The sequence below is a fragment of the Balaenoptera borealis genome (genome assembly GCF_965194805.1).
Source record: "Balaenoptera borealis genome assembly, chromosome: 11".
NCBI classification, from domain to species: domain Eukaryota; kingdom Metazoa; phylum Chordata; class Mammalia; order Artiodactyla; family Balaenopteridae; genus Balaenoptera; species Balaenoptera borealis.
The window spans coordinates 80,124,163-80,137,696 of NC_138868.1; the positions used below are offsets into that span (position 1 = coordinate 80,124,163).

The 13,534-nt window shown below is 37.3% G+C and overlaps 1 protein-coding gene and 1 pseudogene across 2 annotated transcripts in view; both read right to left on the reverse strand.

Annotated features, from left to right (window-relative positions):
• Positions 1-13,534, reverse strand: part of MMP20 (matrix metallopeptidase 20) — a 51,910-nt gene that overhangs the window by 6,659 nt on the left and 31,717 nt on the right. The window contains 2 exon segments of the mRNA XM_082340068.1: positions 8,661-8,817; positions 9,802-9,938. Of these exon segments, the coding sequence (XP_082196194.1) occupies positions 8,661-8,817; positions 9,802-9,938 (294 nt within the window).
• Positions 10,853-13,312, reverse strand: LOC309604908 (heterogeneous nuclear ribonucleoprotein K pseudogene; annotated as a pseudogene). The gene has a single exon. The product of its transcript is annotated as a heterogeneous nuclear ribonucleoprotein K pseudogene (transcript).

The following is a 13,534-nucleotide window of genomic DNA, read 5'->3' on the forward strand; positions in this document are numbered from 1 at the left end:
ACATCTGATGTGGTTTTTCATATATATTACCTTACTCTCTACCTTTGTAATCTAAGAATTTGGGGACTATATTGGTAAAGTACTTGCATATTGTTTAATTGTATGCTCAGACCTCAGATTTGTTAGGAATTTCTGGTGTTTTCATTGTGATGATTTCTAACTTATGTCAATGGCAAAACTTAACTCCATTCTGCCCTCTTTGAAGTACTCAATAGGGAGTTCAGTCTGCTAAAAGATGCTTAAAGAAAATGTGAGAAAGGATGACAAAAAGAGGAATTTATTGATAAGTATTTATGGTATATGTTTCAGGAAGTTTCTTCAAGGAGACCTTTTTAGTGAAATCTAGTGGAATTTCTAGTGGAATCCCCTTTGAAGTTAATAATCCACTTCTAGCCAGGAATCACATGGCTTTCATGGAGGAAGGGACCTTTGTGATCTCACTAGAGAGGGCAGGAGGGAGAGTGGTCAGGAATGAAGAGAAGGGAGAAGAGTAAGAAGCTGCAATGTACCATCCTAGATAAGGGTCAGGAACCAGGTCCCCATGAGGAAAGTGACTGTGAGAAAATTCTGGAACAAAGAATTAATAACAATGTTGAAAAGTATTGATGGTCTCAATTACTATCTTATTGTATGATGAAATGCAAATTTATATCTCCAGCCTGAAATCTCTGAATTCAAGACCTGTATTTCCAACTGCCTTCCAGACATTTCCATTCTTCAGTCTCACTAGCATTTCAAACTACATATGTACAAACTGGAATTCTTGTTTATTCCTTTAACTTTGCTTTACTTCTTAATTTTATTCTTTCCCTATTGAATGGCCTTAGCTTCCTTGTAAAAAATCAACCGAGCATAGATATATGGGTTTATTTCTGGACTGTCAATTTTATTCCATTTACCTATATGCCTATTCTCATGTTAGTATCACATTCTCATGATTACTTTTGCTTTCTAGTAAGTTTTGAGATTGAGAAGTCTGAGCTCTCCAACTTTGTTCTTCTTTTTCAAAATATTTTGGCTATTCTGGGTCTTATGAGTTTCCATATAGATTTTAAGATCAGCTTGTCAGTTTCCCTGAAGAAACTGGTGATATTCTGATAGGGATTGTGTTGAGTCTGCAGATCAATTTGGGGAGAAACTGCCATCTTAAAAACATGAAGCCTGACCCATGAACATAAGATATCTTTCCACTTAGATCTTGTTTAGTTTCTTTCAACAATGTTTTGTAGTTTTCAGATTACAAGTTTTCTACTTGTTCTGTTAAAATTTATTTCTTAGTATGTTTTTCTTCTTGATGCTATTGTAAGAGGAATTGTTTTCTTAATTTCATTTTTGCATTGTTCATTGAAGTGTATAGAAATACAATAGATTTTTTTCATATTGAACACATACTCTGCAAACTTGATGAACTCATTTATTAGTTATAACAGCTTTTTTTTTTTGAGGATTCTTTAGGCTTTTCTATGTAAAAGATTATATGACATACAAAATAAAGATAATTTTACTTTCTTTCCAATCTTTTCTATCATTAAATTTTTCTATCATTCATTCTTGCTTAATTGCCCCTCTAGAACCTCCAGTAAAATGTTGAATAGAAGTGGTGAGAATGGAAATTTTTGTCTTGTTCCTGATATTAGGGGGAAAGCATCCAATCATTCACCACTGAGTATGATATCAGCTGTGGGTTTTCATAGATGCCTTCTATCAGATTGAAAAATTTCCTTCTATTCCTAGTTTGCTGAATGTTTTTATCATGCAATGGTATTTGATTTTGTCAAATGCTTTTTCTACATCTATTGAGATGATCATATGGTTTTTAATTTTTTTATTCTATTGGTACGGTGTATTATATTACTTGATTTTCAGATGTTAAACAAACCTTGCATTCCTGGGAAAAAAATTCCCCCTTGGTCATGGTGTGTAATTCTTTTTATATGTTTCTGGATTTGGTTTGCTAGTATTTTTGGAGGATTTTTGCATCCACATTCACAATATATTAGTGTGAAGTTTCATTTTCTTGTGATGCCTTTGTCTGGTTTCCATATAAGGGCAATGCTGGCCTCATACAATAAATTGGGAAGTATTCCTTCCTCTTCTATTTTTTGGAGGGGTTTGTGAAAAATTGGCAATAATTCTTTAAATGTTTTGGTAGAATTCACCAGTGAAACATGTAGGCCTAGGTTTTTCTTTGTGGATAATTTTTAAAATTATGAATTAAATATCTTCACTGGTTATAGGTGTATTCAGGCTGTTTATTTCTTCTTGACTCAGTTTCATCTGTATCTTTCTAGGAATTTGTCTGTTTCATCCAAATTTTCTAATTTATTGACACATAATTGTTCATTCCTTTATAACCCATTTTGTTTCTGTAAGGTTTGTAGTAATGTTCCCTCTTTCATTTCTGATTTTAGTAATTTTGGTCTTTTTTTTACTAGGTCAATTTAGTGAGCAGTTTGTCAATTTTCTCGACCTTTTCAAAGAACCAAATTTAGTTCTGTTGATTTTCTCAAATTGTTTATATATTCTCTACTTCATTTTCACTGTAATCTTTATTATTTCCTTTTTTCCTGCTTATTTTAGGATTAATTTGCTCTTTTTTCCAGTGTCTTAAGTGGAAAGTTAGGTTATTGATTTGAGTTTTTTCTTCTTTTTTAATATGGGTATTTACAGCTAGAAATTTCCCTTTGAGCACTGCTTTAACTTCGTCAATAAGTTCTCATATGTTGTGTTTTAATTTTCATTCATCTTTAAGTATTTTCTAATTTCTCTTGTGATTTCTTCTTGTCCCATTGGTTGTTGAAGAGCATGAAGTATAATTTCCACTTATTTGTAAATTTTCCAGTTTTCCTTCTGGTATTGATTTCTAGCTTTATTCCAATGTGGTCAGAGAAGATATTTTGTATGATTTTAATGGTTTTAAATTTACTGAGGCTTGTGTTTTGATCTAAAATATCATCTGTACTGGACAATGTTCTACATTCACCTGAGAAGTATGTGTAGTCTTCTTTTGTTGAGTGAAGTGTTCCATAGATATCTGTTAGGTCTAGTTGGCTTATAGTGCTGTTCATGTCTTCCTTTCCTAATTGATCTTGTTGTCCAGTCGTTCTGTCCATTGTTGAAAGTGAAGTATTGAAGTCTCCAACTATGATTATTTCAGTTGTGGTTTTCTCCCTTCATTTTTGTCAGTTTTTTTTCTTTATCCATTTTGGGGCCCTGCTGTTAGGTTGTCTTATATTCCTGGTAGAGTAATGCTTCTATCACTATAAATGATCTCTCTCTATTCCTAGTAATACTTTTTATTTTAAAAGTATTATTTTAATACGTTTTGTTGCCTGGTATTAGCATAGCCACCTTGGCTTTCTTATGGTCATTGTTTGCATGATGTATATTTTTTCCATCCTTTTACTTTCAGTCTATTTGTATGTTTGAGTACACAGTGACATCTTGTTTTTTTATCCAGTCTGACAACCTTTGCAATTTGATTAGATTGTTTAATCTATTCACATTTAATATTATTGATATAATTAGATTTAAATCTGCCATTTTGCTTTTATTTTCTACAGGTCTTATATCTTTTTTAGTTCCTTTCCTCCTCCTTAATGCTTTCTTTTGCTTTAGTGAAGAATTTCCAGTGTACCATTTAAATTTCTTTCATGATTTTTTTACTTTACTTAATAAAGTTATTTCCTTAGTGGTTGCTATAGAGCATACCATATATATTTTTTACTTAACATAAGCTGCTTCAAAATTTATATATAAATGTATATTATCTTTCTATATGTTATAGGCCCAACCATACAACTATATATATATATATATATATATATATATATATATATATATATACACACACAGCTTTATACAGTTAATTTTAATTAATTTAAAAATCAGTTAAGAGAACAAATACACATTTATACTATCTTTTATAATTACGTAATTACATTTACTGGTACTCTGTTTTTTTATGTGGATTCAAAATTTCAAATAACTGTCTGGGGTTACTTGCTGAAGCCTGAAGAATTTTCTTTAGTACTTCTTGTAAGGAAGATGCTAACAACAAATTCTCTGTTTTTGTTTATCTGGGAATGTCTTTATTTTGCCTTCATTTTTGAAAGATAGCTTTGTATAATATAGGATTCTTGGTTGAGAGTTTTTTCTTTAAGCACTCTGAAGATGTTTCCCACTACTTTCTGGCCTAACTGGTTTGGCTGACTTCCAGTCTTGTCCCCCTCTAATCCAGTCACACTGCTGCCAGAGTGATATTTTAATAACACAAATCTTAATGGGTTACTTCCTTGTTTAAGACATTTAAAGATATCCCTCTTTTCTATAAATTAACACTGATCTCCCTAGAAAGGCATAGGCCCTCCATGATCTCCGTCCTTGGGCCAAATTTCTCATTCTAGCCCACGTTCTAATCATACTGAACTGCTTGAGGTTTTCCTCCTATACACAGGCTTTTTTATGCATCAGTGCTTTTGCTTCAACTGCTCTCTCTGCCTGGAAGCACCCTGCCCCTCCTGTTTGGGAAACTCCTACTCAACTCTCAAGATGAAGCTCAGTCACTGCTTCCTCTAAGAACTCTTTCTTGACAATTTTCTAGAATTGGCCATTTCCTCTTTGTTTGCCCCACTGATCCCTGTTCAGTCTTTTATGAGGCCACTTGTGGCACCTGGATTGCTCTTAATTACTTATCTATATATTTACCCTCAACTGTAAGACTTGTTGAGGACATTAATAACACCCAATATGAACTGAGTACTTACTATAGGACAGGCATTTCACATTTTTCTCATTCATTTCCACAACTCAATGAAGTAGATATTATTTCTGCCTCCATTTTTAAGATGATTAAACTAAAACAGAAAGGTGATCTAGGTTGCCAGATGACTGCTGTTAGAGTTGACATTAACACTCTCTTACTCTTGTCTACACTCTTATAAACAGCAAACTTTGTGCCTTCTCATGTGTCAAGGTCCCAGTACAGATCCTGACATGTAATCATGCCCAATATATGTATGTTGAATGTGGTAGTTTGGCAATACATTAAAAAAAATAAGATTAAAAAACCAAGATTTTGAACTCCACCCATCTTTTAAATTTTTATTACTTATTATTTATTTCTCTATGGTGACTAACTATAAAATCCTTAAATAAACAGATCCAGTTCCAGTATTCTTGGGGTATCTAGGAAGGAAAGAATTTAGAAGACTGTATCCTATTTTGCATCAATCATGCCTCCATATATATAGAAAGAGTGATTTAGGAGTGGAAAAGGGCTGGAACCTGTAGATTTGTAAGTCACTTTACACAAAATTTAGAAAACACTGACCATGTCAAAGAATGATGGAGTTGATAGCATCTCCCCGTCCTCCCCCCCACCCCCACCCCAGTTCTCAGAAACTCCGTGGTGTAATCACTGCTCTGGTATTAATAGGCAAGGGAGAACATCTATAGGGAGAAATTAACCATAGGTAGTGGAAGTACTGTAAAGAAAAAAACTGGCTGGATCACTGAGGCCTTCTAGGAAAAGAAAAGGAAGGAATGAAAGCAAACAAATGTGTGGGGAAGTAGCCCTTGTTAGTAAAGTTTAACCAGTATGTCATTTGGTAATGTAGCATGTGACGGCATCAGCATGGCAGAACCCCCTTTTGGATTTCACTTTGTAGTTCTGTGGGCTGCTCCTCTGTAAGTTACTATCAATAGTACACTGACATGTGGGTTCTTACTCTTACAGCCTGAATCAACCTGGCCCCAAGCCAACACTCAAACCTCAGTGGAGGAATTCTTCAGTAGTTTTCTCATGCCATTTCATTCACTAAAACGGGTCCCCAGCCCTAGGGGTTCATGGAGAATTTCCCTGACAACCTGCATATCCAGAGACTTTTCTTCCCTTGGCACATTATTTGTGTCACAGACTTAACTAGCATGAGGACCAAAGAAGAACCTGAGGAATGACTAAGGAAAATAAATCCTAACACAATGTCAATGGGTGTCAATAGTAAAATTATTGGTCTGTAACTTGAGGCTTCTGTATTTTTTGAGTGTGTCCATGTGATTTACCTATAGAATTCCATTGCCTCCTTTGCTTTTTCCTTCCAGCCCTCTTTCTTCCTATTTAGAATAGGATGTAATGGCTGAGGCGCCATTGGCCGCCTTGAATCCTGTGGCAACCATGAGAGTGGAAGCTACCTGTTAATACTAGAGCAAAATGTCAGAAGGAACTTGTGTCCCTAATGGCCATGGACCCACCTTACCAGCTCTAAATCTGATAAACTTCAGACATTTTACATATATGAGAAAAAAAGACCCTTATGTGTTTAAGCCACAGTTATTACTGGGTCTCTCTTACTAGCAGCTGAACATAATTTCTAACCAATATAGGGCTTTACAAGACAATAAGATGTCATACTCATGCACGAAATGTGTAGAATTCAGGGGGATTTATTAATAAAGATGATATGTTAGCTTTTCCTGAACTTTTGAGGTTATTTGAAAATAACCTTTTCAAGGTTATTTGTCTTATTCCTTAGTATGTAAACCAGTGTCTATGTTGGAGAGTATAAAGTAGAAGACTCCGATTGCTGAAATGACTGTCTCTGCCTTGCCAAAAGCAGAGATTTCGGTGCAATTTCAGGGCCCTTCAGTATTTAAAAAGGAAATCCCCTATGACCAGCACTTTGACTAGATTGCTGTTTATAGGAATACGGAAGTTTAAGCAATCATTTGTTAATTATCACAACTTTTAAAGCAATTATTTGCTAATTACCATATAAATTCCTACTATTACTGAACAGTCACTCTTTTTGAGCACCTACTATATGCCAGGCACTGTGCTAGGTATCTACATGCATTATATCACTTAATACTCTCAATAACCTGGGGAGGTTAATATCAAAAGTGCCTACTGCAGTTTCTTTTCCTTTCCAGCAAAAGGAGCTCTTTAATATTTGCATTAGTGCCCTAGGCCAACTTTTTAATGGATCTGTTTTATCTAGATTACTAAAGACTTTTCCTTAATAGACACTCACAGAGGTTCAGCTGGAAAGGTTCAAAATTATTTCCTCAGGGGGATAAGACATCGTTAAAATCAGGGACCCTCCCCTCCCCATCCCTAAATTTATGGAGAATTAAAAACCTCTCACCAGGCCCCTTGTGTTAGCTGTTAAGCCTCAGTCCTGCCTGGTTGGAGGTCCATGCTTTACTGCGGGTGCTGGTGGGTGGTAGATTAATCCAAAGACCAGGCAATGAATAGAGAATAGAAATAATAAGAGAGTGGATAATCACCCCAAGGAGAATCGGGCTATGAACAGGCTTGGACAAATAACCGAATAATCATAACTCATACTCTCGCACACCTGCTCATACACGCATCTCTGGATGCCATTCTCTGAAAACCTAAAATGGGAGTTGGATTTCTCAATATCTATCTTCCTGCATGTCAACACGGTGATTACAGCCACCTTACCTTAAAGAAAGACTTTGGAGAATATGCCCAGCAGATATTAGGGACTTAATAAGGGAATAACTATTACTATTTCATAAAGGAAGTTCTGAAAGAAAATTAGCTGGCTTAGTGGTTTAAACATTGGACTGGAAATGACAACTCATGACAGCACGTGATACTTTGAGCAATGCTACCAGGGCTCTCAGTGGCCCAGAAAAGTCAGCAGGGTCCACATTTTGACATTCATTTTTATGAAATAAATTTTTCTTTTCATGAAGTATATCTGTGTTTCAGTTATATTACTTTCTCAGCTCTAAATTGAGGAAGATGACAGATATTTATTTATAAATTTATCTTATGCCACAGAAATGGTTATTAAAAATAGATAATAGAAAATAGAATGAAAACCCTTGGACCAAAGTTGGGTCCTCTGCCAACCAGACCCTAACAGGGACATAAAGCATTTAGCACAGTCACCTGTTTAGAGTCTGTTTTGGTTTCTTTCTTATAGTTCAGAAAAACAAGCAATGCTAAAGTGAGAACTGTGAATAAAGAAGGTGCAGAGGCAGCGCTTTACAAAGAGTTGCACTCAGTTCTCTGTCATGAGTCAATTAAAGTGGTAAGATGAGGCAGGAGAGATGGGGTGTGACCCTGTGTGCAGTGATTGGATCTGCTTACAATAACCTCCTGCAAGACGGGCATGGAAATGATCTGTAATCCTCCTTGGATAAGAAGAATCTTCATGTTCTGGGTTAAAGGACTTAGCAATAAGGCCTTTGCCTTTCAGCAAAAATTTCCTTCAAAGAGCCCCATAGTCATGACCACATTCATTTTGCACAAAATCACAGACTATGCTGGAATGCATAGATACTCAAGAGGGAATCAGTTCTTCTTTCAGGCATTCCCAGTGGGTAATTATATACTGGGAGTGCTATATCCACTCTTTTAGGCCACTGGGGGTCCAGTTAATGAGTGATTTGAAAGCTTTGGATGATTCATGTGCTAAAGACCAAACAATGGGATTATTGAATGAAAGTTTCACTTATTTGGATGGTTCAGTATCTTGAAGACAGTATCAACCATCAGTAAATGACACCCCAGTGGCTGAGAAGAGTCAATGGGCCTATAGCAAACTTGCCTGTATTCTTTTCTGCAAAAGAATTTTTCCTTCTCACTGAATACATCTGGACAATCAAAAGGAGAAAAGCCATACCTGTAGTATTCATCTCCCACAAAGAAAAGGGTCTTCTGTGCATCCCTGAGATAGACGGCAACATCTATTCGCTGCACGTATCTTGGGAGCCCAAAGTCATAAATAGTCTGAGGAGTATCTTGCATTTGGAATCCTCTTGTTATCCAGTAGTGGGGTCCTGGAAACAGAAATTAAAATTTACAAAAACTCTGTACCATTTAGTGATGCTCTTCACTCATGAGGATTTCTATGCAGGATCACAAATAGGGCTAGTTTATCAGATATTTACCATGGCTAAAACCTAGGAGGAGATAAAAGCCTCTATGCAATTCAGTAAAAGACTTAAAACTTGCTCTGGAGGCAAAATCCCTAGTGATGCCTTAAGAAAGCAATAATATTGATACAATTATGTTTTAAATTTAACACATTCAATTTTTTCAAGATGCCTTTCGTCTGTATAATCTCATTTCAGTCTCATATATGTATGAGAGACAAGGGGCAAGCAACTCACAAAAGCTGATTCTTGCTTAAATTGGCACTAACCTTCTACCCTGAGCCCTCAGCATCAAGAAAATACAAGCTAAAACTGATAGTTACCACTTATTGGACAACTTCCATTGGCTAGCCATTGTCATATCTTCAAGGTTGTTATTATTATAATTATTTTGCACAGAAAGAAATGAAGACTGAAAGCAGTTAGATAACTTCCCGAAGTCACTCAAATAGTAAAGGTCTGGAGCCAGAGACATATTGTGTGTGTCCACCTCCTGAAGTTGCAGGCGTCTCTCCACTCCCAGCTGCTTGTATTGTTCTCCTGAGGGTTCCATGCTGATTTTTGTGAATTAGAGGTTCTCAGTAGAGTATACCATGTCACTCAGAGCAGAGGTCCAGGGGTCAGGGACTAGGTTTCTACCTTCCTGGACACTGTCACTTATCACAGTGCCTCACTAGATGACATCTTTGGCTCTGAGGAGAGTTTGATGGTCACTGTCACTCCTGTCATTGTCACAGTACAGTAGAGGGGCTTTTCATCCCCAATCTGAGGAGATGAGTGACTGGAACATGCTCTGTGATAGCTAACAAATACTGACAGTACTAGGTGTTCCAAACACACCAAGCACTGTACCCTTCCACTTCTTTCTTTGAGGGTTCTTTAGGGTACCTTTAAAGAAGTAAGCTGTGCCCCTCTCAGCCACTTCATAAGCTGCATCCACATTGGACATAAGCTGGGGGAAGGAGCTGGTGATGGTGCTGGGCCGGATCCCTGACATCAAGTGAACCTGCTGACGCCAGAAAATCCTATTGGGCAATGGAAAAGAAATCAAGGTCAAGGGTTGACTTAGATCTTCAATTGAACCTGGGCTGAAATATACTGCAAACCACACTTCAGAGGCCATTTCTAAATGCCTCTTGCTCTTGCCTTGTTTTTAAGGAGAACATAATTTTTTGACTTTAGTAAATAGTTTCTTCTCCCTTTTCATTCTTTTAGCATCTCTGTAATCCTCTTTCCTTCATTTATTTAAGGATGTTCAAAACATGAAAGGATAGCAAGGGTTGACATCAAAAATTTATACACTTAAGCTGTGCACCTTCCTATTCCAAGTATCATTTACTACAAATTTCCCTTTCCTCTTCTGATCTTTTAAAAATTAAAATCTCATAAAGATAAATACCATCCAGGTGCACTTTATGGATATTATATAAATGAGCCAAACTTTTGTTGTTGGAAGAGGCTAATTATTTACTGTAAAAACAGCAAAAACATTAACAATTATAAATGATGTTGCCTATGTACTTATCTATTGAAAATGTTTATGTCTTTGGACCTAATGGCTGCTTCAGAGAAACTCTGGTACACACACATTAACTTAAGATTTATCAACTCAACCACCCATTTATCCAGTATTATTTACATAAAATTGTGGGAGTATACAAGAGGGTACTGGGCTGAAACCTTCAATGTAAATGAAGTCCACTTTGAATTTTGGAGACAAAAATCATTCTTATAAAATACGAATAGTTTATTTGACTCCATAGAAGCTAGAATCAACACATAAAATTATTTGTGGACAGGGAAATTGTAATAAAGTTCTGACATTTAATTTTCCATGTAGTAAGTTTAGGCACTCCTCAAATCTTGTGTTGAGTTTTAGTTAATTTAACAAATATTTATGGAGTACCTATCAGCAGGCACTGAGGTAGACATCAAGAATGAAACACTGCCCTCAAGAAGATATAATCTAGTAATAGAGGCAGATAAGTGATTAGACAATTATAATTCAGAGCAATTCGTGCAATGAAGAGTCAAGCTCATGATGCTCTGAGAACATAGAGTGTATCCCACAGGAGGGATGTGTCATTCCATTTAGGGGGCTGGCGAAGCCATCCAGGTGAGGCACTTTAAGCTGATGACAAAATCTAAAGGAGAGCTGTATTGAGAGAAATACTTCATGTTCCTAAGCAACATCAAGAGGCAAAAGGAAAAGCACATCATGTTTTAAAAGGCTGTAAGCTGGAGTTGCAATTCCAGTGCTGACCGGTATCTCCAAGCCTGTTCCATAATCTCTATTTTTTTTTTTTTTTTTAGGTTCACTAAATTTATTTTAAAAATCATAAAACGTTTCTTACAAAAGAATATTACATTCTGCACACTGCTCTGAATAGATGCCAGGGACATATGGACTATTGTTACTTCTCCTCCCTGTCCCACCCCCCCAAATGTTACAGTGACCACAAAGCAAAGTGTTCACAATAATTACATGAGGGGATTTTTTTAAAAACCACCAACAATGAACAAAAATTAAAATTCACTCACTCTGCTGCTGTTTCAAAATTTTAATGTTAGTTTCTGCACACCCTCCCCCACCCCCCACCCCTGTTTGTAAGGAGCTAAAACATTACATCTGGTGAATAGCAAAGATTTCACTGCATCTCAAATGCAGAACACCTATGAAGCAGAGGAATGTTGGCTTTTTAAACAGAAGCAGATAAAAAAAAAAAAAGATGCAGGACTCCTTCAGTTCTTCACTAGTCTTAGGTAAACTTTCCAGAATACTGCTTCGCACTATAAAAAAGAAAAAATATCTTGCATTAGAATCCTTCAGCATCTGCATACTGCTTCACACTGTCCTGCAGCAAATATTGTGCATTCTGTATCTGGTTCTGTGTTCCTATAATGGTAATGATCTGATCTTCGGACCCTTCTAAAGGCTCATCAATTTTGATCGAAGCTCCTGACTCATGACGGATTTGTTTAATCCGCTGACCACTTTTGCCAATAATAGATCCAGCCATAGATCCAACTATATCTTTGGGAATAGTTACTTGTGTAGTAATAATAGGTCCACCAAGATCACCATATGAGCCATGACCCCCTGCGTAGGAATAATCATATCCAGAGCCACCCTCTGGTTCATAAGTCATCTGCCACTCTGATGGACTCCATGTATCTATTGCAGAGTCCCAGGTTTCATCAGCACTGAAACCAACCATGCCATCATAACGGTCTCCAGGTCTTCCTCTTCTGTCATAGGCCATTAGATCTCCTCCTCTAGGTGGTGGTGGTGGAGGAAGAGGAAGATTCCAAGCTCTGCTACCACCCCAGCCACCTCGTCCAGGAGGAGGTGGAGGAGGTCCTCAACGAGGGCTCATATCATCATAATCTCTTCTGGATGGAGGCATGGGACGCCCACCCCAACCAGGAGACATTCTGTCAAAACCACCTCTTCCCCACATGGGAAATCCCACGAGACATCCGGCGGTTGTTGAACATCATTGTAAAACCACCATAATCATAGGTTTCATCGTAAAAATTGGGACCATAAGGCTGAGCACGTCCTTTGATGGGAGACTCTGATATAAGATCAAGGATGATCTTTATGCCATCTACAACCCTATCAGGTTTTCCTCCAATAAGAACGACTCTGTCAGTGGATTGAAGAAAACATTCCTGGAAAAGCTTGATTGTTGTCTGAGTGTTCTCTCGAAGTTCTTTGATTTTAGCACTTTTGACCCCAAGAATTCCTCCAGCCAGACTCTGATGAATCAACAGTCTTAACTCACAGTCAAAGTCGCTTCCTTTATAGTGTTGGTAATTTAAGCATTCCACAGCATCAGATTCCAGCGGGAGCTGGCTGGTTGCAGTGGGTGATGGCAACTGCAGGCCCTCTTCTAAGGTAGGGATGATTTTCTTCAGAATTTCTCCAATTGTTTCAATATCAGCACTGATACTCAATATGTGCTCGGGGCCACTGCTGTCTGGGACTGAAACACTGGCATTGTAGTCTGTATGGAGAGCCTTAATATTCTTGCCTCCTTTTCCAATCACTGCCCCAGCATTCTTGCTCTGAAGCAGAATGCGTAATTCAACCATCTCATCAGTGCTTCCAGATCTTTTAAAAGCTTGTTCCTCTTCCATATCTTCAGCAGGGCGTTTACTAAATTTGTCATTGGTTTAGGTGTTGGGAAAGGTTTCCTCTGGCTGTTCAGTTTCCATTTTCTTGTATTAAAGAGTCACACCAATCTATTATTAAATATATCCTTGCAGGGCAGAACTGAAGTGTTCTGGGCGGGACCAACTGACACCCTAGTGCTGCAGTAGCTGGGCAAGGCTACCGTCCCTATGCCACCGTGCCACCTCAGCCCTGCATCATAATCTCATAAATGCAAATAATAATAACTGGCCTATCTCCTGAGATCCTTATGAGGATCAATTGAGATAAAGCATATGAAAATGCATTATAAACTGTAAAGTGCCACTTGGCTGGATATTGTCCATTTTTAAAATTATTATTTGGGCATCTACCATAGACAATACTCAGTGTGGCAGGAGGCCATTGAGGGTACACTTCCTCTCCCCAAGCTCTACACATCACAGCCTTATCTAGACCATATGT